This window comes from Ammodytes marinus (genome assembly GCF_949987685.1).
Source record: "Ammodytes marinus genome assembly, chromosome: 11".
In the NCBI taxonomy this organism is placed as follows: domain Eukaryota; kingdom Metazoa; phylum Chordata; class Actinopteri; order Uranoscopiformes; family Ammodytidae; genus Ammodytes; species Ammodytes marinus.
In genome coordinates this window covers 28,041,491-28,068,404 of record NC_137215.1, presented here as the reverse complement: position 1 = coordinate 28,068,404, position 26,914 = coordinate 28,041,491, and the positions used below count along the sequence as shown (strand labels likewise).

General features: G+C 45.4%; 1 protein-coding gene across 2 annotated transcripts; it reads right to left on the bottom strand.

Moving 5' to 3' along the window:
- Positions 1-111: 111 nt before the first annotated feature.
- Positions 112-26,914, bottom strand: macroh2a2 (macroH2A.2 histone). 2 transcript variants are annotated; one of them, XM_080037208.1, is made up of 9 exons: positions 26,708-26,914; positions 23,044-23,221; positions 21,998-22,104; positions 20,530-20,727; positions 19,155-19,250; positions 18,978-19,077; positions 17,860-17,949; positions 5,436-5,610; positions 112-953 (listed from the first exon to the last, which is right to left on the bottom strand). In XM_080037208.1, the coding sequence occupies exons 2-9, from the start codon at positions 23,213-23,215 to the stop codon at positions 788-790; spliced, it is 1,104 nt and encodes a 367-aa protein (XP_079893334.1). In that variant the 5' UTR covers positions 23,216-23,221; positions 26,708-26,914; the 3' UTR covers positions 112-787. The 2 variants fall into 2 exon arrangements, with proteins under 2 accessions (XP_079893334.1, XP_079893335.1); XM_080037209.1 differs by having other exon boundaries at positions 23,044-23,216.

Sequence of the window (26,914 nt, the reverse complement as noted above, 5' to 3'; positions counted from 1 at the left end):
AATGAGACCAGTCGGTAGGTTGAGGGTTAATGTCATTAAATATATTCGTATATCTAATTTATATTTGTGACACAGACTGAGTAGAGAAGTCAAAGTAGTGAGATGGGCTAACACATTGTTGGTTTGGGTCTATTCACTATAAGACACATCTAGAAGTGCCTAACCCTTTAATAGTTCTGACTATCTGGACGTGTTGGGTTAGGGGCTATGTTAAGCCAAACCATCTAGACTTTAGGACGCAAATGAGCTCGGGCACAGAACAGATGGCCTAGTCCCTAGTGTGAGTGCGCCCTTTAGGATTTAGGATGTTTTGTTCATATGGCCACCAGCGTCAGACATCAAAAAACGTACCGTACTTTGTATTTGAAATAGACTGAGTTTATTTAATGTGACATTCTTAAAACAACAAGACAAAGGAGCAGTGCTGTGCAGTCTGTGCCGCTCTCTGGTGTAAAACATGGGAGTTTTTTATTTCAAAGCAGAGCCACAGAATCTTTAGTAAAACAAGTGTATCAGAAACTAACAAGGTCAGGGGGAGGGGGGAATGCTTCTATTTGTACACGGAATGTAAATTCACTGATAACCAGCGAACTGAATGAAGTAAAAGGTTCTAATCTGTTGAAAGGACAGTGGGACATAAAAGGTGAACAACACTCCACTCACAAATATAGTTTATTTTCTCCTCTTTAATCAAGACATCAAAACCTCTACTGCCACGCCACCTAGTATCTACACCACCTGCAACACACAGTTAGAAAAAACAGACTGGGGGAAAGCAAAACCATCCTCATTTAGTGTCCAGCTTGGCCATTTCCTGAAGGTATATTCCAATGCTCTCGCTGTCAAACAGGACAAAGTAAATGTTTTTCAGAGAGGAGCTGGTGGACGACACAAAATGGTTGGAGATGGCCTTGAGGATGAGCTGCGCCGCCGTCTGCTTGGGGAATCCATTCCTGTCAAACATTCAGGGTGTGAAATCAATCAGTACAAAACTGGTGAAGACATGAACACACACACACTGTAAACAATATGTAGAAGCTAACTGTACATCATTACTGCATAACTGACAACACTGTTCAAAATAATAACATGACATCATGAATATCGTAAAGCCTGACCTCTTCTCAGCCCCATGTTCTGTTTAGTATTCAGACAGAATGCTATGAAGGGCCTGGGCTGTTACAAGGCATATGAAATATAATCAAGGATTCCAGATTCATGGCCAGCAAGTTTAGAACAAGTTATTACAGCTATATTATCTGTGTTGGTATGATGCTGAGGTAAACATATGGAGAGTGTGAATTTACATGTGTGATTGACCACAGCTTCCCCTTGTTGTAGTGCACTAGCAGCACTGGGTTGGACCTCATTCACATGAATACGGAGGGTGTGAACACTGTCTTTGACATGTAAATGATCAAGCATAGCTGTTGTTTCTGCATGGCTTTAATAATAGTGAACAGGAGGACCACATGGAAAAGTCAAAATTTGACAGGGGTATGAATAATTTCGGTTTTGACTGTACATGTGCGTTGTCACTACCACACTTTGTGGGCGTGTTAGCGCCGGTATGTACTTACTTAGTGCAAATTCCTTAGTGGATATGATGCAAAAACGGGGTAGATTGCGGGCGCTTTTTCGCCACAATTCATGGAGCTATTAGTGTGGGCAATCCATTTTTAGTGGATGTGGCCCTAAGTGTGCTGACAGAAGGACCCCACTTGAGACAGCCTGGGTTTCCCTGCTGTGAAACCAATGCACATAAAGTCCAAATGCATTTGTTTAAAGTGGAAGGACACTCCAGTGATCAACCGTGAGCCTGGAATCCCCCTTCATCAAACAGACAGTGAGGCAGCAGTTCTTAACTCTACTCCCCTGCTTGTCATGTCTCTGAATGTGAGCAGTTGTGTTGCTAATGCTAAAGCTAATGCTAGGGCCAATATGCTTACGCGCCCCACACACATCCTGCGTCTACCTCTGGAGCGCGTCGCGTTACCTTACTGCTGCCTCTCTCGGACTTTTCTCGGACACACATGCAACGTCTCAGCAGCTGCTGCTGCAGCGCTGCTTCTAAAAGCCCTATCTTTCTACATAGAGTTTTCATAGATAATTCCCATTAAAAATGAAGTTCTTTCATGTCATCTATGATGCATATGATTTATATTGAGTCTGGACAGTAATCCGTGCGCCCTGTTGCCATTTTTTTTCTTTTTTTTTGCCATATTTTCGCTTGTTGGAAGTTTTATTTTGAAGGGGACACACCAGGAAATGGTGAAACTACAGCGAAAGCTGCCAGTATGAAGTCAATATGACTCTCAGCAGAGTATTACAAAAATCACTTTACTGATTTATACGGGAGAGAGAGAGGGGGGTGTGGTCGGGGAAGAAGAAGGCCGTAGACACAGATAGAGCAACGGAAAACTGTTGCGCTCATCATGATCTTTTTTATTTCTTCACTATATTGGATCTCTATATGTGTCATTTATCCAAAAATGAAATTCCAGAACTAATTGAAAATTAGGTTTTAAATCCCTCGGATTTTGATTGCACAATTAAATTGTGAAATAAAGGGATTATTTGCGTATACGACTGAGGGATGTTTTATTTTGAAATAAACACACCGGGTAAACGTGTAACTAGAGTGAATGCTGCTGGTATGACTGTCAACAGAGTATTTCTCTATCAGTTAAAGCACAGAGACACGAGAGAGACGCGCTGCTCTCAGAAATAATAGGCGAGCCTCCTGAGGTGAAGGGGAGCGTCGCTGCAGACGTGCCTCCGACGCGCCTCAGCAGTGCGTCTGAGGTTGGATGTGTGCTCGCTCTACGTTGATTTCACAGTCTGTGACCAAAAGTCAGACGCAGACGCGAGGTAGACGCGCAGTAGAGGTAGGATGTGTGTGGGGCGCGTTAGGCCCAATCCCTATGTCCACCCTTACAGAATCACAGACTTTAAGGGGCGCTCTCGCTAAGTCAGTGAGGGCTTAGGGCTGTTTCACGGTCACATCATCAAGTCCACCAGGGCTCTCTATGTGCCCTTTATGCACCCTTACCCTAAGTCAGTATCTCTGCAGACTTTGGCTAAAGGCCAGGACACACCGGTCCGACTACCCGAAAATGGAGCCTGCCGATTGAGGCAGCTCCAGTCTGCCCGTCGCGGCCAAAAAAGTGCAAAGAACACACCAAGCCGACTGCTGACTTTCCGTACGCTCTGCGCTTGCGCGGGACGTAATGTCTCCATAACAGCAGGCGGCGCTAATCTGTATTGTGGCCCGAAAAAATACGGAAGCCGGAAATGATGGGACGGCTCTCTAGACCATAAACATAGATAGAACTACGTATTTATATTTATGGACCATAAAGAGCACCATTTTTAGCAGAGTGTCGAGCATGGTGTCGAGCAGTCAACAAGGGTTGATGCATGTGAGTACACACTGAACGAAACAAACAAACACATTAAAACAATGGCTAGCATGTTGTTAGCTGTTTGTGCTACCCGCCTCACTTCCGGGCTTCACTGATTCGCTAGCCCTCCACCAATCAAATTGCTCCAACTGAAAGACTGCCCGCCGCCGATTGAACATGTTCAAAAGAAGCCCGACGACATCTACGACGACCGACGTCACGGCACACACCAAACAGATTCGTGTCCCCGCCCCCTCAAGACTCTCCGACGGCGATTATCGGGCCGGTGTGTCCTGGCCTTAAGGGAATTACCCAAAGTGTGACTTTAAATACAGGGGAAACTCCTTCTTCGACGCATTTCGTCACAAGTTAATTAATCAATCAATCAATCAATCAATCAATCAATCAATCAATCAATCAATCAATCAATCAATCAATCAATCAATCAATCAATATCCTTTATTTAACCAGGTAAAATTCATTGAGATTAAAATCTCTTTTTCAAGAATGACCAGGCCAAGAAGGCAGCACCATGATAAAATAAGTACAATCAACCACAATTCCCATACACCACATTCAGCATCAATTAAAGTACAATACAAGATCAGGGACAAGAGTATATATCGGAACAGATCAAATGAATAAACCTGGCCGTTATCAGAAAATAACTTTACAAACAATTGCATTGACCAAGAGAACTATCTTCTCTGTCCTTTAGGATTCCTTTGAATTCTCCCAAGGTGACCAGCTCCGGCAGCTTCAGCTGCTTTTGCACAGTGTTCCAGGCAGAACATATTTAAAGGCCTTTTTCCCTAACTCAGTTCTAGCTCTGGGTACCAACATCTGTAACACATCCCTAGAACGCAAACCATAGCTACATTTGTTTGTGGACATGTAAACACATAGATAGGAAGGGACCAGCCCAATGAGACAACCAGTGTGAGAGGCTGCGTACAGATACTCTGGCATACGCGATGAGGTATGACTGTGCTTACAAAGAAAAACACACAAAAAAACCACCACGTTAACATGGATTAATACTACGGCGTATTATAGGGCCACTGTGGGAGAAAGAGAAGTGTATCTGAGTTTGTCACTTTACGCTGCAGCTCCGACTGAGCAAAGCCAGTAACAGCGCGTCCTACAGTGGTGTCGTTCATATAGGCCACCTAACACACCGTGAACATGCTCTACATTCAGCATCAATGATTAGACTGGAACACTGTCAACAGTCAATGGGTGTACACCCGAGTGCTCACTCCAGCAGAAGGACGCAGGAGGAGCAGCATTACGCACGGCCTGAATCCGCCTGTGAGACACTTTTTTCCGACACTTTTACCCTTAACGGCACACATCCTGCGTCTACCTCTGGAGCGCGTCGCCTTACCTTACTGCTGCGTCTCTCGGACTTTTCTCGGACACACATGGAACGTCTCAGCAGCTGCTGCTGCTGCAGCGCTGCTTCTAAAAGCCCTATCTTTCTACATAGAGTTTTCATAGATAATTCCCATTAAAAATTAAGTTATTTCCTGTCATTTATGATGCATATGATTTATACTGAGTCTAATATTGAGTCTGGCCAGTAATCCGTGCACACCATTGCCTTTCTTTTTTTTTTTGCCACATTTTCGCTTGTTGGAAGTTTTATTTTGAAAGGGACACACCAGGAAATGGTGAAACTACAGCGAAAGCTGCCAGTATGAAGTCAATATGACTCTCAGCAGAGTATTTCTCTATCAGTTAAAGCAGAGAGACCCGAGAGAGACGCACGGCTCTCAGAAAAAAATAGGCGAGCCTCCTGAGGTAAAGGGGAGCGTCGCTGCAGACGTGCCTCTGACAGGCATCAGCAGTGTGTCTGAGGTTGGATGTGTGCCCGCTCTAGGTTGATTACACGGTCAGTGACAAAAAGTCAGACGCAGACGCGAGGTAGACGCGCGGTAGAGGTAGGATGTGTGCAGAGGCTGTAAGGGTTCAGTGCTTGAGGCTTAAGGGAGGACTTTGGGATGTGGATAGTGTTAGTGTGGAGCTCACCGTCCTGCAGGCAGTGAAGGGAAGGCCACAGACTTGAGCTTCTTGTCCTCTGCTGCAGACAGACAGTTCTTGACGGTCTTCTCCAGCTGGTCCTCACACTTCTCTGAGCCCCACTGAGGCACGTTACAGTGGAGGATGAAGCGTGCTGCCATCCCACTGGCCTGGCTCACTGCCACTGCAAACAAACACACAAACACTTCAACACATACATGGCTCTTCTGATGGTGAAAGCCTAAGACATAACCTTTGACCCTAGACCATATAATTACATCACTGATTGGACAGGCTAGCTCGTACGGAGATCAGGGGCCTATCATGTGGCAGTAAATTTTAATTATTTTATATTTTTTTAATTGTTATGCTTTATTGATAGTGTAGAGACAGAGTTGAAATGTGGCAGAGAGGGGTGTGACATGCAGAGAACGACCGCGGGCTGGAATCGAACCCGGGGTCCGCTGCTGGCCGAGGCCCATGGGGGGGACGCCCTACCAACTGAGCTAAGGGAGCCCCCAGTTAATTTTTAAATAACAATGTTCGGGCCACCAAGATCAGGGGCCTATATGGAGCCATTAAAAAAAATAAACAAAGACTTCAAAGAGAGAAGGAGCTTCGGGATATTAAATAGATAATAATTCCCAAAGCTGACTGGATTTTTAAACCTGTACTTTCTGCTTTTTGTTTATTCTGTGCCTCCAAAAATTATTCAAGAAAATAGTACTAAATAGCTCACGTGGACACAGTTGATTTAGCCTTAGTTTTATTCTCAAAGTGCACCAGATTGATGCATTTTACGTTAAAGGTTCACATTTTTCTTTCATTTTGTTAAATCAAAAGCCACTTAACATAGAACAGCAGTGCTCATGATCAAATCAGAGCTTCCGGTTGTGGGCCTTATTGAGATGCTCTTAGCCCGTGGGAAGCAAAGCCCAACACTCACTTTAGAATGGAATACAATCTACTTCCACTGTTATCATTTATCAAAAATAAAGGTCAAAATGAGAAGAAAATGTAATATTCCGTTCAAAGAGTGTGAGTCTGAGTGTGGCATTCTGACATGAGAGGTCAATTGACCGTCTTTTTTTGGCAGCTGAGTTTCTGACAGCCTTACAGCACAGCTGACAGTTCTGTGCTGTATGGCTATGACCACTTTGCCACTGAGCAGCACAGGACCTCTAAAGGGCCCTAGACAGTTAGTACCTGATGTCACCTCTAAAGGGACAGTTAGTACCTGATGTCACCTCTAAAGGCCCCTAGACAGTTAGTACCTGATGTCACCTCTAAAGGGACAGTTAGTACCTGATGTCACCTCTAAAGGGCCCTAGACAGTTAGTACCTGATGTCACCTCTAAAGGGCCCTAGACAGTTAGTACCTGATGTCACCTCTAAAGGGCCTTGGTGTGGACAGTTAGTACCTGATGTCACCTCTAAAGGGCCCTAGACAGTTAGTACCTGATGTCACCTCTAAAGGGACAGTTAGTACCTGATGTCACCTCTAAAGGCCCCTAGACAGTTAGTACCTGATGTCACCTCTAAAGGGACAGTTAGTACCTGATGTCACCTCTAAAGGGCCCTAGACAGTTAGTACCTGATGTCACCTCTAAAGGGCCCTAGACAGTTAGTACCTGATGTCACCTCTAAAGGGCCTTGGTGTGGACAGTTAGTACCTGATGTCACCTCTAAAGGCCCCTAGACAGTTAGTACCTGATGTCACCTCTAAAGGGCCCTAGACAGTTAGTACCTGATGTCACCTCTAAAGGGCCCTAGTGTGGACAGTTAGTACCTGATGTCACCTCTAAAGGCCCCTGGACAGTTAGTACCTGATGTCACCTCTAAAGGGCCCTAGACAGTTAGTACCTGATGTCACCTCTAAAGGGCCCTAGACAGTTAGTACCTGATGTCACCTCTAAAGGCCCCTAGACAGTTAGTACCTGATGTCACCTCTAAAGGGACAGTTAGTACCTGATGTCACCTCTAAAGGGCCCTGGACAGTTAGTACCTGATGTCACCTCTAAAGGCCCCTGGACAGTTAGTACCTGATGTCACCTCTAAAGGGCCCTAGACAGTTAGTACCTGATGTCACCTCTAAAGGCCCCTAGACAGTTAGTACCTGATGTCACCTCTAAAGGGCCTTGGTGTGGACAGTTAGTACCTGATGTCACCTCTAAAGGGCCCTGGACAGTTAGTACCTGATGTCACCTCTAAAGGGCCCTAGACAGTTAGTACCTGATGTCACCTCTAAAGGCCCCTGGACAGTTAGTACCTGATGTCACCTCTAAAGGCCCCTGGACAGTTAGTACCCGATGTCACCTCTAAAGGGACAGTTGGTACCTGATGTCACCTCTAAAGGGCCCTGGACAGTTAGTACCTGATGTCACCTCTAAAGGCCTCTGGACAGTTAGTACCTGATGTCACCTCTAAAGGGCCCTGGACAGTTAGTACCTGATGTCACCTCTAAAGGGCCCTAGACAGTTAGTACCTGATGTCACCTCTAAAGGCCCCTGGACAGTTAGTACCTGATGTCACCTCTAAAGGCCCCTGGACAGTTAGTACCTGATGTCACCTCTAAAGGGCCCTAGACAGTTAGTACCTGATGTCACCTCTAAAGGCCCCTAGACAGTTGGTACCTGATGTCACCTCTAAAGGCCCCTAGACAGTTAGTACCTGATGTCACCTCTAAAGGGCCTTGGTGTGGACAGTTAGTACCTGATGTCACCTCTAAAGGGCCCTAGACAGTTAGTACCTGATGTCACCTCTAAAGGGCCTTGGTGTGGACAGTTAGTACCTGATGTCACCTCTAAAGGCCCCTGGACAGTTAGTACCTGATGTCACCTCTAAAGGCCCCTGGACAGTTGGTACCTGATGTCACCTCTAAAGGCCCCTGGACAGTTAGTACCTGATGTCACCTCTAAAGGGCCCTGGACAGTTGGTACCTGATGTCACCTCTAAAGGGCCCTAGACAGTTAGTACCTGATGTCACCTCTAAAGGCCCCTGGACAGTTAGTACCTGATGTCACCTCTAAAGGGCCCTAGACAGTTAGTACCTGATGTCACCTCTAAAGGCCCCTGGACAGTTAGTACCTGATGTCACCTCTAAAGGGCCCTAGACAGTTAGTACCTGATGTCACCTCTAAAGGCCCCTGGACAGTTAGTACCTGATGTCACCTCTAAAGGGCCCTAGACAGTTAGTACCTGATGTCACCTCTAAAGGCCCCTGGACAGTTAGTACCTGATGTCACCTCTAAAGGCCCCTAGACAGTTGGTACCTGATGTCACCTCTAAAGGGCCCTGGACAGTTGGTACCTGATGTCACCTCTAAAGGGCCCTGGACAGTTGGTACCTGATGTCACCTCTAAAGGCCCCTAGACAGTTAGTACCTGATGTCACCTCTAAGTTAGTACCTGATGGCCCCTGGACAGTTAGTACCTGATGTCACCTCTAAAGGGCCCTGGACAGTTAGTACCTGATGTCACCTCTAAAGGGCCCTAGACAGTTAGTACCTGATGTCACCTCTAAAGGCCCCTGGACAGTTAGTACCTGATGTCACCTCTAAAGGGCCCTAGACAGTTAGTACCTGATGTCACCTCTAAAGGCCCCTGGACAGTTAGTACCTGATGTCACCTCTAAAGGGCCCTAGACAGTTGGTACCTGATGTCACCTCTAAAGGCCCCTGGACAGTTAGTACCTGATGTCACCTCTAAAGGGCCTTGGTGTGGACAGTTAGTACCTGATGTCACCTCTAAAGGGCCCTAGACAGTTAGTACCTGATGTCACCTCTAAAGGGCCTTGGTGTGGACAGTTAGTACCTGATGTCACCTCTAAAGGCCCCTGGACAGTTAGTACCTGATGTCACCTCTAAAGGCCCCTGGACAGTTGGTACCTGATGTCACCTCTAAAGGCCCCTGGACAGTTAGTACCTGATGTCACCTCTAAAGGGCCCTGGACAGTTAGTACCTGATGTCACCTCTAAAGGGCCCTAGACAGTTAGTACCTGATGTCACCTCTAAAGGCCCCTGGACAGTTAGTACCTGATGTCACCTCTAAAGGGCCCTAGACAGTTAGTACCTGATGTCACCTCTAAAGGCCCCTGGACAGTTAGTACCTGATGTCACCTCTAAAGGGCCTTGGTGTGGACAGTTAGTACCTGATGTCACCTCTAAAGGGCCCTAGACAGTTAGTACCTGATGTCACCTCTAAAGGGCCCTAGACAGTTAGTACCTGATGTCACCTCTAAAGGCCCCTGGACAGTTAGTACCTGATGTCACCTCTAAAGGGCCCTAGACAGTTAGTACCTGATGTCACCTCTAAAGGCCCCTGGACAGTTAGTACCTGATGTCACCTCTAAAGGGCCCTAGACAGTTAGTACCTGATGTCACCTCTAAAGGCCCCTGGACAGTTAGTACCTGATGTCACCTCTAAAGGCCCCTAGACAGTTGGTACCTGATGTCACCTCTAAAGGGCCCTGGACAGTTGGTACCTGATGTCACCTCTAAAGGGCCCTGGACAGTTGGTACCTGATGTCACCTCTAAAGGCCCCTAGACAGTTAGTACCTGATGTCACCTCTAAAGGGCCTTGGTGTGGACAGTTAGTACCTGATGTCACCTCTAAAGGGCCCTAGACAGTTAGTACCTGATGTCACCTCTAAAGGGCCTTGGTGTGGACAGTTAGTACCTGATGTCACCTCTAAAGGCCCCTGGACAGTTAGTACCTGATGTCACCTCTAAAGGCCCCTGGACAGTTGGTACCTGATGTCACCTCTAAAGGCCCCTGGACAGTTAGTACCTGATGTCACCTCTAAAGGGCCCTGGACAGTTAGTACCTGATGTCACCTCTAAAGGGCCCTAGACAGTTAGTACCTGATGTCACCTCTAAAGGCCCCTGGACAGTTAGTACCTGATGTCACCTCTAAAGGGCCCTAGACAGTTAGTACCTGATGTCACCTCTAAAGGCCCCTGGACAGTTAGTACCTGATGTCACCTCTAAAGGGCCCTAGACAGTTGGTACCTGATGTCACCTCTAAAGGCCCCTGGACAGTTAGTACCTGATGTCACCTCTAAAGGGCCCTGGACAGTTAGTACCTGATGTCACCTCTAAAGGGCCCTAGACAGTTAGTACCTGATGTCACCTCTAAAGGCCCCTGGACAGTTAGTACCTGATGTCACCTCTAAAGGGCCCTAGACAGTTAGTACCTGATGTCACCTCTAAAGGGCCTTGGTGTGGACAGTTAGTACCTGATGTCACCTCTAAAGGGCCCTAGACAGTTAGTACCTGATGTCACCTCTAAAGGGCCCTAGACAGTTAGTACCTGATGTCACCTCTAAAGGCCCCTGGACAGTTAGTACCTGATGTCACCTCTAAAGGGCCCTAGACAGTTAGTACCTGATGTCACCTCTAAAGGCCCCTGGACAGTTAGTACCTGATGTCACCTCTAAAGGGCCCTAGACAGTTAGTACCTGATGTCACCTCTAAAGGCCCCTGGACAGTTAGTACCTGATGTCACCTCTAAAGGCCCCTAGACAGTTGGTACCTGATGTCACCTCTAAAGGGCCCTGGACAGTTGGTACCTGATGTCACCTCTAAAGGGCCCTAGACAGTTAGTACCTGATGTCACCTCTAAAGGCCCCTGGACAGTTAGTACCTGATGTCACCTCTAAAGGGCCCTAGACAGTTGGTACCTGATGTCACCTCTAAAGGCCCCTGGACAGTTAGTACCTGATGTCACCTCTAAAGGGCCTTGGTGTGGACAGTTAGTACCTGATGTCACCTCTAAAGGGCCCTAGACAGTTAGTACCTGATGTCACCTCTAAAGGGCCCTAGACAGTTAGTACCTGATGTCACCTCTAAAGGCCCCTGGACAGTTAGTACCTGATGTCACCTCTAAAGGGCCCTAGACAGTTAGTACCTGATGTCACCTCTAAAGGCCCCTGGACAGTTAGTACCTGATGTCACCTCTAAAGGGCCCTAGACAGTTAGTACCTGATGTCACCTCTAAAGGCCCCTGGACAGTTAGTACCTGATGTCACCTCTAAAGGCCCCTAGACAGTTGGTACCTGATGTCACCTCTAAAGGGCCCTGGACAGTTGGTACCTGATGTCACCTCTAAAGGGCCCTGGACAGTTGGTACCTGATGTCACCTCTAAAGGCCCCTAGACAGTTAGTACCTGATGTCACCTCTAAAGGGCCTTGGTGTGGACAGTTAGTACCTGATGTCACCTCTAAAGGGCCCTAGACAGTTAGTACCTGATGTCACCTCTAAAGGGCCTTGGTGTGGACAGTTAGTACCTGATGTCACCTCTAAAGGCCCCTGGACAGTTAGTACCTGATGTCACCTCTAAAGGCCCCTGGACAGTTGGTACCTGATGTCACCTCTAAAGGCCCCTGGACAGTTAGTACCTGATGTCACCTCTAAAGGGCCCTGGACAGTTAGTACCTGATGTCACCTCTAAAGGGCCCTAGACAGTTAGTACCTGATGTCACCTCTAAAGGCCCCTGGACAGTTAGTACCTGATGTCACCTCTAAAGGGCCCTAGACAGTTAGTACCTGATGTCACCTCTAAAGGCCCCTGGACAGTTAGTACCTGATGTCACCTCTAAAGGGCCCTAGACAGTTGGTACCTGATGTCACCTCTAAAGGCCCCTGGACAGTTAGTACCTGATGTCACCTCTAAAGGGCCCTAGACAGTTGGTACCTGATGTCACCTCTAAAGGGCCCTGGACAGTTAGTACCTGATGTCACCTCTAAAGGGCCCTGGACAGTTAGTACCTGATGTCACCTCTAAAGGGCCCTAGACAGTTAGTACCTGATGTCACCTCTAAAGGGCCCTAGACAGTTAGTACCTGATGTCACCTCTAAAGGCCCCTGGACAGTTAGTACCTGATGTCACCTCTAAAGGGCCCTAGACAGTTAGTACCTGATGTCACCTCTAAAGGCCCCTAGACAGTTAGTACCTGATGTCACCTCTAAAGGGCCTTGGTGTGGACAGTTAGTACCTGATGTCACCTCTAAAGGGCCCTGGACAGTTAGTACCTGATGTCACCTCTAAAGGGCCCTAGACAGTTAGTACCTGATGTCACCTCTAAAGGCCCCTGGACAGTTAGTACCTGATGTCACCTCTAAAGGCCCCTGGACAGTTAGTACCCGATGTCACCTCTAAAGGGACAGTTGGTACCTGATGTCACCTCTAAAGGGCCCTGGACAGTTAGTACCTGATGTCACCTCTAAAGGCCTCTGGACAGTTAGTACCTGATGTCACCTCTAAAGGGCCCTGGACAGTTAGTACCTGATGTCACCTCTAAAGGGCCCTAGACAGTTAGTACCTGATGTCACCTCTAAAGGCCCCTGGACAGTTAGTACCTGATGTCACCTCTAAAGGCCCCTGGACAGTTAGTACCTGATGTCACCTCTAAAGGGCCCTAGACAGTTAGTACCTGATGTCACCTCTAAAGGCCCCTAGACAGTTGGTACCTGATGTCACCTCTAAAGGCCCCTAGACAGTTAGTACCTGATGTCACCTCTAAAGGGCCTTGGTGTGGACAGTTAGTACCTGATGTCACCTCTAAAGGGCCCTAGACAGTTAGTACCTGATGTCACCTCTAAAGGGCCTTGGTGTGGACAGTTAGTACCTGATGTCACCTCTAAAGGCCCCTGGACAGTTAGTACCTGATGTCACCTCTAAAGGCCCCTGGACAGTTGGTACCTGATGTCACCTCTAAAGGCCCCTGGACAGTTAGTACCTGATGTCACCTCTAAAGGGCCCTGGACAGTTGGTACCTGATGTCACCTCTAAAGGGCCCTAGACAGTTAGTACCTGATGTCACCTCTAAAGGCCCCTGGACAGTTAGTACCTGATGTCACCTCTAAAGGGCCCTAGACAGTTAGTACCTGATGTCACCTCTAAAGGCCCCTGGACAGTTAGTACCTGATGTCACCTCTAAAGGGCCCTAGACAGTTAGTACCTGATGTCACCTCTAAAGGCCCCTGGACAGTTAGTACCTGATGTCACCTCTAAAGGGCCCTAGACAGTTAGTACCTGATGTCACCTCTAAAGGCCCCTGGACAGTTAGTACCTGATGTCACCTCTAAAGGCCCCTAGACAGTTGGTACCTGATGTCACCTCTAAAGGGCCCTGGACAGTTGGTACCTGATGTCACCTCTAAAGGGCCCTGGACAGTTGGTACCTGATGTCACCTCTAAAGGCCCCTAGACAGTTAGTACCTGATGTCACCTCTAAGTTAGTACCTGATGGCCCCTGGACAGTTAGTACCTGATGTCACCTCTAAAGGGCCCTGGACAGTTAGTACCTGATGTCACCTCTAAAGGGCCCTAGACAGTTAGTACCTGATGTCACCTCTAAAGGCCCCTGGACAGTTAGTACCTGATGTCACCTCTAAAGGGCCCTAGACAGTTAGTACCTGATGTCACCTCTAAAGGCCCCTGGACAGTTAGTACCTGATGTCACCTCTAAAGGGCCCTAGACAGTTGGTACCTGATGTCACCTCTAAAGGCCCCTGGACAGTTAGTACCTGATGTCACCTCTAAAGGGCCTTGGTGTGGACAGTTAGTACCTGATGTCACCTCTAAAGGGCCCTAGACAGTTAGTACCTGATGTCACCTCTAAAGGGCCTTGGTGTGGACAGTTAGTACCTGATGTCACCTCTAAAGGCCCCTGGACAGTTAGTACCTGATGTCACCTCTAAAGGCCCCTGGACAGTTGGTACCTGATGTCACCTCTAAAGGCCCCTGGACAGTTAGTACCTGATGTCACCTCTAAAGGGCCCTGGACAGTTAGTACCTGATGTCACCTCTAAAGGGCCCTAGACAGTTAGTACCTGATGTCACCTCTAAAGGCCCCTGGACAGTTAGTACCTGATGTCACCTCTAAAGGGCCCTAGACAGTTAGTACCTGATGTCACCTCTAAAGGCCCCTGGACAGTTAGTACCTGATGTCACCTCTAAAGGGCCCTAGACAGTTGGTACCTGATGTCACCTCTAAAGGCCCCTGGACAGTTAGTACCTGATGTCACCTCTAAAGGGCCTTGGTGTGGACAGTTAGTACCTGATGTCACCTCTAAAGGGCCCTAGACAGTTAGTACCTGATGTCACCTCTAAAGGGCCCTAGACAGTTAGTACCTGATGTCACCTCTAAAGGCCCCTGGACAGTTAGTACCTGATGTCACCTCTAAAGGGCCCTAGACAGTTAGTACCTGATGTCACCTCTAAAGGCCCCTGGACAGTTAGTACCTGATGTCACCTCTAAAGGGCCCTAGACAGTTAGTACCTGATGTCACCTCTAAAGGCCCCTGGACAGTTAGTACCTGATGTCACCTCTAAAGGCCCCTAGACAGTTGGTACCTGATGTCACCTCTAAAGGGCCCTGGACAGTTGGTACCTGATGTCACCTCTAAAGGGCCCTGGACAGTTGGTACCTGATGTCACCTCTAAAGGCCCCTAGACAGTTAGTACCTGATGTCACCTCTAAAGGGCCTTGGTGTGGACAGTTAGTACCTGATGTCACCTCTAAAGGGCCCTAGACAGTTAGTACCTGATGTCACCTCTAAAGGGCCTTGGTGTGGACAGTTAGTACCTGATGTCACCTCTAAAGGCCCCTGGACAGTTAGTACCTGATGTCACCTCTAAAGGCCCCTGGACAGTTGGTACCTGATGTCACCTCTAAAGGCCCCTGGACAGTTAGTACCTGATGTCACCTCTAAAGGGCCCTGGACAGTTAGTACCTGATGTCACCTCTAAAGGGCCCTAGACAGTTAGTACCTGATGTCACCTCTAAAGGCCCCTGGACAGTTAGTACCTGATGTCACCTCTAAAGGGCCCTAGACAGTTAGTACCTGATGTCACCTCTAAAGGCCCCTGGACAGTTAGTACCTGATGTCACCTCTAAAGGGCCCTAGACAGTTGGTACCTGATGTCACCTCTAAAGGCCCCTGGACAGTTAGTACCTGATGTCACCTCTAAAGGGCCCTGGACAGTTAGTACCTGATGTCACCTCTAAAGGGCCCTAGACAGTTAGTACCTGATGTCACCTCTAAAGGCCCCTGGACAGTTAGTACCTGATGTCACCTCTAAAGGGCCCTAGACAGTTAGTACCTGATGTCACCTCTAAAGGGCCTTGGTGTGGACAGTTAGTACCTGATGTCACCTCTAAAGGGCCCTAGACAGTTAGTACCTGATGTCACCTCTAAAGGGCCCTAGACAGTTAGTACCTGATGTCACCTCTAAAGGCCCCTGGACAGTTAGTACCTGATGTCACCTCTAAAGGGCCCTAGACAGTTAGTACCTGATGTCACCTCTAAAGGCCCCTGGACAGTTAGTACCTGATGTCACCTCTAAAGGGCCCTAGACAGTTAGTACCTGATGTCACCTCTAAAGGCCCCTGGACAGTTAGTACCTGATGTCACCTCTAAAGGCCCCTAGACAGTTGGTACCTGATGTCACCTCTAAAGGGCCCTGGACAGTTGGTACCTGATGTCACCTCTAAAGGGCCCTAGACAGTTAGTACCTGATGTCACCCCTAAAGGCCCCTGGACAGTTAGTACCTGATGTCACCTCTAAAGGGCCCTAGACAGTTGGTACCTGATGTCACCTCTAAAGGCCCCTGGACAGTTAGTACCTGATGTCACCTCTAAAGGGCCTTGGTGTGGACAGTTAGTACCTGATGTCACCTCTAAAGGGCCCTAGACAGTTAGTACCTGATGTCACCTCTAAAGGGCCCTAGACAGTTAGTACCTGATGTCACCTCTAAAGGCCCCTGGACAGTTAGTACCTGATGTCACCTCTAAAGGGCCCTAGACAGTTAGTACCTGATGTCACCTCTAAAGGCCCCTGGACAGTTAGTACCTGATGTCACCTCTAAAGGGCCCTAGACAGTTAGTACCTGATGTCACCTCTAAAGGCCCCTGGACAGTTAGTACCTGATGTCACCTCTAAAGGCCCCTAGACAGTTGGTACCTGATGTCACCTCTAAAGGGCCCTGGACAGTTGGTACCTGATGTCACCTCTAAAGGGCCCTGGACAGTTGGTACCTGATGTCACCTCTAAAGGCCCCTAGACAGTTAGTACCTGATGTCACCTCTAAAGGGCCTTGGTGTGGACAGTTAGTACCTGATGTCACCTCTAAAGGGCCCTAGACAGTTAGTACCTGATGTCACCTCTAAAGGGCCTTGGTGTGGACAGTTAGTACCTGATGTCACCTCTAAAGGCCCCTGGACAGTTAGTACCTGATGTCACCTCTAAAGGCCCCTGGACAGTTGGTACCTGATGTCACCTCTAAAGGCCCCTGGACAGTTAGTACCTGATGTCACCTCTAAAGGGCCCTGGACAGTTAGTACCTGATGTCACCTCTAAAGGGCCCTAGACAGTTAGTACCTGATGTCACCTCTAAAGGCCCCTGGACAGTTAGTACCTGATGTCACCTCTAAAGGGCCCTAGACAGTTAGTACCTGATGTCACCTCTAAAGGCCCCTGGACAGTTAGTACCTGATGTCACCTCTAAAGGGCCCTAGACAGTTGGTACCTGATGTCACCTCTAAAGGCCCCTGGACAGTTAGTACCTGATGTCACCTCTAAAGGGCCCTGGACAGTTAGTACCTGATGTCACCTCTAAAGGGCCCTAGACAGTTAGTACCTGATGTCACCTCTAAAGGCCCCTGGACAGTTAGTACCTGATGTCACCTCTAAAGGGCCCTAGACAGTTAGTACCTGATGTCACCTCTAAAGGGCCTTGGTGTGGACAGTTAGTACCTGATGTCACCTCTAAAGGGCCCTAGACAGTTAGTACCTGATGTCACCTCTAAAGGGCCCTAGACAGTTAGTACCTGATGTCACCTCTAAAGGCCCCTGGACAGTTAGTACCTGATGTCACCTCTAAAGGGCCCTAGACAGTTAGTACCTGATGTCACCTCTAAAGGCCCCTGGACAGTTAGTACCTGATGTCACCTCTAAAGGGCCCTAGACAGTTAGTACCTGATGTCACCTCTAAAGGCCCCTGGACAGTTAGTACCTGATGTCACCTCTAAAGGCCCCTAGACAGTTGGTACCTGATGTCACCTCTAAAGGGCCCTGGACAGTTGGTACCTGATGTCACCTCTAAAGGGCCCTGGACAGTTGGTACCTGATGTCACCTCTAAAGGGCTCTAGACAGTTGGTACCTGATGTCACCTCTAAAGGGCCCTAGACAGTTAGTACCTGATGTCACCTCTAAAGGCCCCTGGACAGTTAGTACCTGATGTCACCTCTAAAGGGCCCTAGACAGTTAGTACCTGATGTCACCTCTAAAGGGCTCTAGACAGTTGGTACCTGATGTCACCTCTAAAGGGCCCTAGACAGTTAGTACCTGATGTCACCTCTAAAGGGCCCTGGACAGTTAGTACCTGATGTCACCTCTAAAGGGCCTTGGTGTGGACAGTTAGTACCTGATGTCACCTCCAAAGGGCCCTGGGCTTTCCGTAGCTCCTTGACTGCGTCCAGGAACTCTCGGCCTCCAGCCTTCTCCAGGGCGTTGCCTGGAAACAGAGCAGCTGGTGAGTAGGGCTGGCCCGAAATTATTTGAATATCCGAGTATTCGTTTGTTAAATTAGTATTCGGAGCTCAATTCAGTATTAGGGATATTTTTTTTTTTTTTTACTTTTTTTTTTGCAAAGGTAGCTCAAACTGCAGTATATTTTGTCAGCAAATAATATTTGGATATATAAAAGTTATAAAACAATTGTAAAATACAAATTAGACGTTCATTTAAAATATATTATCGAATTACTTGAACTTTGACCTAGTTGGCAGTTGCCCTTTCAAAGCGCAACCGGTGATATCAGCTGTAGTAGGCTACGTTAATGTTACCAGAGTGAGGCAAACTAAAAGCGGCACCAAGCGCAGGAGGGAGAGAGAGATGGAGGAAGAATAGATTGTGTTCCTAATAACTCTATATGCTACCACAACATTAGCGATTTCGGAAGGAAATGTAATGCTTGACATAATGCTAACGTTAGCTTAGCTCAGCTGTTTGTTTACATTCAGCCATGCTATTCAGCCATCATCAACCGTGACTTGCTTGCCTCATGGGAATAGGCGGTCAATAATGGATATAATATGGACACAAAAGACTATCAATATTGGATCTTTGTATGGATTTATAAATCGCCGAAAAGATGCACGTTCCTGGATGAATTGATAAGCTCCTGTATGGGTTACGATGGCGCGGAGGACAGCTGATTTGGAACGGAAAAACAGCTGTTTGCCTCCACGGGGAAAAAGTAAGGACTCCGACTTTACTACCGTTCGAAAGTTATTAAAGCATCAACAAACTACGCAGCTTGCTGTCTCGGCTCACACACTCGGTTTCAGTGAGTACATTGGCATTATTAATGTTGGTTTGATGGTGTGTTTTTCTGGAACGAATATACGAATATTCGCTCGGAAAAACCAACGAATACTCAAAGCCTGAAAAATGGCATTCGGGCCAGCCCTACTGGTGAGCATATGGATGATAGAAGGTGTGAAACTTGTTGCGATGCGAAAGAAAGCATGTCCTCCTCACCCACTCCATCTTTGAGGTCCATCTCTGCATTGGTTGGATTGATGATGCCTTCCACCTTGATGGTTCCAATCTTACTGATTTCACTCTCTGTTAGTGAGAGCTGTGGATGGACAGAGAGAGGAGCTGTGTGAGTAGACAGGTCAGTCTAGAGCTTGAGTCAGTGTGAAGACATCTTACCTTCTGTCCCAGGAACAGGCTCTTTGCTGACAGGATGGTGAAGCCGTCTCCAGGGCCGTCTTCCACTGTGGAGTTAGGAAGCGACTCGTTTGTGCTCTGTGCCACATGGAGAGAAGAACACAACTTTAAAGCACACTCTAAGAGTGACAGAGTGCACACCTTAACCCTCATGTGGTTAAATTGAACCATTTGATCTTTTTACTTAACGAAAGATTATACAATAATACTTTTTTTTTCAAACTGAAACTCCATGGCCTTAGCTTACTTAATGTGGAAAATGTGTCAAAGAAAAACAAACACACACAACCACACACACAGATCCCCAACAACCAACACCAGCACAAACACAAACATTTTTTCCGAAATGTATGCTAGCAATTATAGTGTATGTTGTTACACATATCATAACTTTATCATCATAAAAATGAATGACACCATAATTGACTGGGATCTAGCAAAGATGTATTGCGAACATTAATCACAGATTGTATCTACAGTATATTATTTGGAATTGAGATGAAGGCCATATATATAAAATATTTTTATGTTAAAAAAAATACATGTTGTGTTTTTAGAGCCAAATAATCTCCCAGGTCAATTTGACTGGAACAGTACCAGTGGTTCTCTAAAGTGAACATAATACAAGGGTTAAACTAAGAATAATCAATCTGCTATGAATCCTCCGTACTTGCTGAGTAGTGACAGTGAGAGTGTCATGAAGTAGTAGTGGATGATCATCACATGGCTTCAGTATGTAGGAGCCATGAATGGTGTCATGACTCACGGCTCTGTCTGCGTTTGGGTCATCCCGGGCTATCATAACAAATGGATTCAGATAGGAGTGAATGTGGTTCTTATTATATTCCTGAGGTTTGCTATTGTTTGTGTGATGTTGTCATATATGACTGGTGCTCCTGGTGAGAGAGAAGGTTTGGTCACATGGACATGGACAGCTGTTTGTCTATGTGTGAAGGTGCAGGGGAACAGGGTAAGTGTATATTTTCTCTACTGCCACTTGCCACACTGTTATGACGGCTGTGATTAAGTTTGTACATGGTAAGAGGTTATCCTTTTCATAAATCAAAGTTATTGAATGTATTTAAGATCTCAGCAAGTCTTTTTAGCGGCTCAGACAAAGCAGCCTCTCAACAACTACTGTATGTTCTCATCCCTGACACTGGACACACAGTTGGTGGATCTCTTGAGTTCATTTAGAAAAATGAATTCATTAACTTCTAACTTCTCTTCTGGATCTTTCTGTCAAATCCAATGCTTTTCTGGAGCGAATGTATTGGCCTGACAGAGGTGAAGTGGATCTGGGATCTGCTCAGACTCTATTGCTGTGTATTCAGTGCATTTTGTTGAGTGGACTGACCTTGGGCTTGCGGCCTCGTTTGCCTTTGACCTTTTTGAAGGTTTTGATAGGCGTCTTGCTCTTTGTGCGTTCTTCCTGTTTGTCTAGGCTGGCTGTCTGGCTGTCCACTTTGACCCGGCCCCCCCTCTTCTTGGAGAGCAGCTCTGGGTGGATCCGGGGCAGGACTCCCCCCATTGATATGGTCACGCCCCGCAGAAGCTGATGGACAGAGCATTAGAATGATAATACTAATGTTTGACACTGTTCATTGTCTTTGAGAAACGTTGACTTGTTTATTACATATCTGAAATGACTGTGGTTGTTTCCAGTAAAGGTCTACCCCAGTGTACAGATACTTCACACCTTCTACATGCTACACAATTATTGAATACATGTCTAAAAGGTTTAGGAAATGATCACATTCTCTTTTGTTCACATTTTACATAACATCACAACTTTTTCGGAATTAGGGTTGTGGGCTGGGTATTTATTTGCTATATCTTTGAAATAAATGATTGTTTTCATTTAATATTCCATAAAGTCATTACAAATATTGTTTTTGATGAAGAAAAATTATTATTTTCATTTTCCCTTTCTTACTTTGGACACAAGAAAAAGTTTTTGTATCACTAACTCAGTTTTTCCACATATGGGTCAAAAATGACCCATGTGTGGAAAATTGAGGTGGAAACACAAACATGAGACATATAATAATTATTATGTTTAAAGTAGTGATGTGGACCAAACAATGATACATCTAATATTTGACATGTGTTTGTTTATGTGTTACACATATAATTTACATAGAATACACATACACAACTATGATAATCTTAGCCCTCAAAAACGATTGTTGAACTGTAGTGATCTTCTGCGTATGTGACTGAAAAAGATAAAATAAAAACTGATGGAATAAAATCCCCTTCTCTATGAGGACCAACAATTGAACATGATACATTTAATATTTTAAATATGTTTATTCATATATATATATTGAATTGACAATGAAGCACACTTTGACTTTGGCTGACACACACACACACACACACACACACACACTTAGCCACTTTCTGTTGAACATAGTGGAGCATTGAGCACATAAAGAGCTAGAAAGTGATAATAGATTCAAAGTGAACTCAAACTAATGTGACTGTAATGTGTCTATAATATAAATTATATGATATAGAATTTTTGAATATATAATATTTGATTAATTGTTTACTTATACACAATATTGCTACTTACTCCAATGCTGATTATGCAGCTTTACTTGTCTATCTATAGTTTTTAATTTTTTATCGTAAATTTCTAAAAACTGTTGATTTTGAATGTTTGGGGAAATTTGTAAAAAACAGTAAACAGTTTATTGCTTGTGTAAGGTCTAGAGTGTATATGATTTGAACACTGATCTAGAACCAATGGGCTGTGGTGCTGTTGTCTTGCTGGCACTAGGTGAGGTGAGAAGGTGTCAGAGTGTAGAGCATGTTACCTGGTTGAGCTCCTCGTCGTTGGCCACAGCCAGCTTGATGTGCCTGGGAGTTATTCGGCCTTTTTTGTTGTCTCGTGCTGCGTTTCCCGCCAACTCCAAGATCTCAGCTGAGAGGAGATAAGACAAACCATCAGTCTAAAACACTGGATCTTCCCTGCTAAGAACTGTCCTCTGTGGGACTTCAGAAGTGTCCTATGTGGGACTTCAGAAGTGTCCTATGTGGGACTTGAAGCAGTGATGTGGACACAATCAAATGGACATCACTTTTTCTATTTGGCATCACTGTACACTTTAGTCCCATTCTTAATTCCATCAGAATTAGACCTTGTAATATAATCATAGATAGTAAATAATATGGATGTAGCATCCGGGCTGACCTCAGTTATTCACACGGCATCCAATAATCCTGGTTTGTGCGCATCGCCATTTTGTGAGGGGGAGGGAGATAGCTGACGTATACCTCCGAGGCAAAGTGAGGGACAACGGGCGGAGAGCTGTCACTCAAGAGATTGCGCCAATACATTTTAACCTCCGATAAAATAAAAACTAGCGTGGTCCGAAAAAATTCACCCCCCTCAGTCTTGTCATGGAGATATGACCTAAACATATAGACTAAAATGGTTTTGTGGACCAGGCTGTAAATAGGTTTAATAAGACTTTGAAAACGGCCTGTCTAACAAGTGAGTCAAAGAAAAATGGCTCAGTCTTGGTACCACCCCCCTAGTGGCACTTACGGTTACTACAGTTGTGGTCACTTCCTTATTGGATGCTGGTAAAAATCGCTGAGGTTGGGGCTTGAATATAATGAACACTAATTGAGTAATAATTTGTATAATTCATGATCATGATGCTTTTTAGATGGTCAACAAAAAGAAAATGAACAGGTGCCACCTAATAAAGTGGCCGGTGAGTGTATATATTTATATAAAATGTATATATATGGCATTTGTTTACAGCTACCATTATTGTCATTGCCAAACACATTGCTGTTTCAGACCCTGAAGCTGGTGTGTGTGTGTGTGTGTGTGTGTGAGAGTGAAGCGTACCTGCCAGGTACTCTATGACTGCTGCCATGTAGACGGGCGCTCCCATCCCGATGCGGTACTTGTATGTGCTGGTGCGCAGGTACCTCATCATTCTGCCCACAGGGAAGATGACCCCCGCCCTGGACGAGCGGGACAGCTTGGTGGCCTTCTTCTTTCCCCCTCTGGCTGACATCCTGCTCTGGATACACACACACACATACACACACTAAGACTGTCAAAATAATCAGAAAAAAAAGTTCCATCCAGAGAGTTCTGGTTTTGTCCAGGTTTTCACATATCTGTCCCTGGGCTTTTTCAAATATAATGCAGGTTGAATGGAATTCCGTTAGCAGTGGTCATGGCTTTAAAAAAATATAAATTTTAAAGAAATGTATGGGGAACTTCTCTTCAGAAACAGTGTCTCTGTTACTGAGGATAGCTTTCCAACAGTGAGAAAGTGTTAAGAGTTTGCCAACAATTAAATACACAATTAAATAAATAACATTTGAATTGACCTTTTGTTTTAACCTTTATTGACCACATGAAATACTTTTTTAATTATATTCAGTGTAACACATTGTGAACTCAGGCAGGCATCAGCCTAAGGTGGTGAGCCGAGACACGCACAACAGTATAACAAATGCAGGATTAAAAAGAAACACAATTAGGTCGTTTTCAACTAGATGGCCAACTATTGGACCAACTACACACTGGGCTAATCTTAGAAAGCAATAGTGTTGAATATTCAATCCAACTGCTGGTGCATATGAACTACAATGTAGGGTTAAAGGTGGAGTCAGTGATTCTGGAGAATGCTTGTTGTCATAATCATTGAATATCTCCTCACTATCTGCTACCTGTCCGTACTGTGTGTGCACTGAAAAATATCAGTGTTAAAATACAGCCTAGGGGCTCTGTAAGAGGGCATGTTGCTAGCTCTGTTTACATACCCTTTTGTTTACATAGGCTAGGTTTTCAAAGAGCTTAAGCTGAGTTTGACAAGATGTGATTATGACAACAAGTGCTCTCCAATATTGCTGACTCCACCTTCAACAAAACTACAGAAATTGGTTGATTATTCTATCCAAATGGTCATATTAACTGGGATGTTGGGATCACTCATGCCTCATAAATGGATTATGTTGGTTATCTTTACAGTAAGATCTGTATATAATATATAGCAGGGTTCGACATAACCAATGGCCCGCTAGCCCGGGGCCTGTACAATCATATGCAGGGCAAGTTGATTGGCCAGTCACTGGCCCGCCCGGGCCAGTAACGGCCAAACACAGTTCAGTATCTTTTTGTAGACTACATCATGGTTCATTGAAATGCGCGTTGAGAGTCGTAATGAAAGCAGTGTTTATCAACTATAATAAACATAATATAAAATATATTTTTTAATGAAAGGCCAGTGGACAAACGATGCGTGGGCGTTTTGACAGGCGGAGCAACAAGCGGGCGCACTCTCACTCCATTGGCAGAGCTGCCTGCTGTCCGCCTGCGAGTCGACAAATCAATCGACTTACTCTGCCCCCTTTTTTTCTTCCCACAGCAGAGGTTGAGGTGCAGAAAGACAAGACACATACAGTCTATAATAGACTGTATATGTCTTGTCTAGTAGCTAACATTACTTGGATATACAGGCCTATTCCACTGCTTTGTTCAGAGGTGTGTACCCAAGTACTGACCACAGAGCAGGTGACAGAATTAAAAGGTCACCAGGAGGGCAGACCTGTTTGGCATTGGACATGGTAGCGTTAACTCACAGTTATTACCTCTAGGTTTTCATATGACACATTCACTGATCCACTGGATTAAATCAGTGACTGTGTCTTTGACTGAGCTCGACAGTCCAAAACTAATGCTGGATTAGAAAGTGAAATGATACATTTAGTAGCCTAATTGAACAGTGCTGTAGAGAGAAAAGAGCCTACTACGTCACGCTTGTTGTATGTAGGGTGTCAGATGAAGACCAGCGGGCTTTTAGTCCATGGGCCAAGTCCCAAAATGTCACTTATCTGTACCACCTGGGTGGGAAAATTCTAGTAGTGATATTTTATATCCTATACATCCCTAGAAGAGGTTTTGATGTGATACACCTTTTATATTGGTAGCTTTTAAGTGGTTATCACCTCTTTAAGTAAAGGCTACTGCAATGGAGTCGAGACACTGCAGGTAAAAAGGGTAACATCTTTAACTTATAGATATCATCATGAAACTTTGCCCGTTGATTAGGCTACTTATATTAAAACAATAATTTTTTCATATTACATTTTTTTTTAGAACTGTTTGAATAAATTTGCAAATTTGGAAATATCTAACTAATTATACGTATAGCCTTCATTTGCAAAAATGTGTTGGAAATAGCCAATGTTAAAATCATCATTTCATTTTGGCAACTTATGTGTGTCCAAAGATTTGAAAGAACAGATAATGGATACAGCCTTTATTTCATTTTAGAAATCAAAAAATACTATCGGAAGATAGTGTCGCCTTTTCGGCATGTTTTTATGAAGAATATTCAACTTCTACACACTTTTATCAACTACAGTTTCCGTAATAATTCCTAGCACTATTCTGAAGGTTATTTCATAAGGATACGTGTGTTCATACTGTATGTTGTTAATTGTCTGATTTATGATAAACTCTGGCTATTTCCAACACCTGTTGTTGTTGTTGTTTTTTAATGCAAATGTAGGCTATATATAATTAGTAAGATATGGCCAAATTTTCAAATTTCTTCAAACATTTCAGATTTTTTTTTTAAACATTTTTTTAATGAAAGTAATAAACAGGCGAAGTTTCATGATATCTACAAGTTAAAAATGTTACCCTATTCACCTGCAGTGTCTCGCCTCTATTAGCCTATACTTTAAGAGGGGATAACCACTAAAAAGCTACCAATATAAAAGGTCTATCACATCAAAACCTCATCTGTGGATGTATAGGATATAAAATAGCCTATCACAACTTGAATTTGCCCACCCACCCAGGTGGTACCGATATCTGGTTTGGCCCAAAGGACTATTTTTCCTTCCCCCCCTTCAAACCGTGGATGTTAGAGGTTATGGTTTCCATTTAAATAGTGAGCGGTGTGATATCTGCGGCCTGCAGTAGCAACGCTCACACGCACTTAATTCATTAGCATGTAAGCACTAATTAACGCACGAGCTCACAGCTGGTCTTAAATGTGGAGGGATACTCTGTGTGTGGGTTTGTGATGTTCGGCGCACGAGCCCAGTGGAAAATGACGGGAATGTGAGCGGAGCCATGGAGGCTAACGTTACTGTAATGAACCTACAGTGTAGCAAACAACACTCTCCGACGTAGCTACGCAGACGCTAAACTGGACTTTTCGCTTATTGAATTTGTAGAATGACCTGACACTGCCACATAACTGAGCTTACACACAGAAGTGTATGCTATTCTTCATGTAGCCCACATAATTAGCAAGGGAAACCATAACAGCTATAGGTTAATTTTAGCTACGCCAGGTCAGATTCGGATAGCTCACGGATGTGTCAGTAATAATTTGTTATTGTAGCCTCCGCTTTGCTGTGTGTAATCCTTTCTTTATATGTCCATGGTGTAATCACGTCAGACATGGAATGTAAAGCGTAGGCAACTCCTCTATCCGGATATGCGCCCAGGCGTGAAAAATAAAAACCTTCAAGTTTTCTACCTGTGTGTTGTGTTCTTTTCACGCAAATGAGCGCGAGCCAGAGATGCTCCTGCACGGAACACAGGCGAATCCCCAAAAAACCGCACGCCGTGTTTAGCTTTTGTTTAATTGCTTTCCTTGTGCATATAATCTTCTTTCCAAACCTAAAAAAAAACACAGAGAGAGCAGACAGAACAGCGTAGTCTGCTCGGAGGCTGGCTCTGTTCT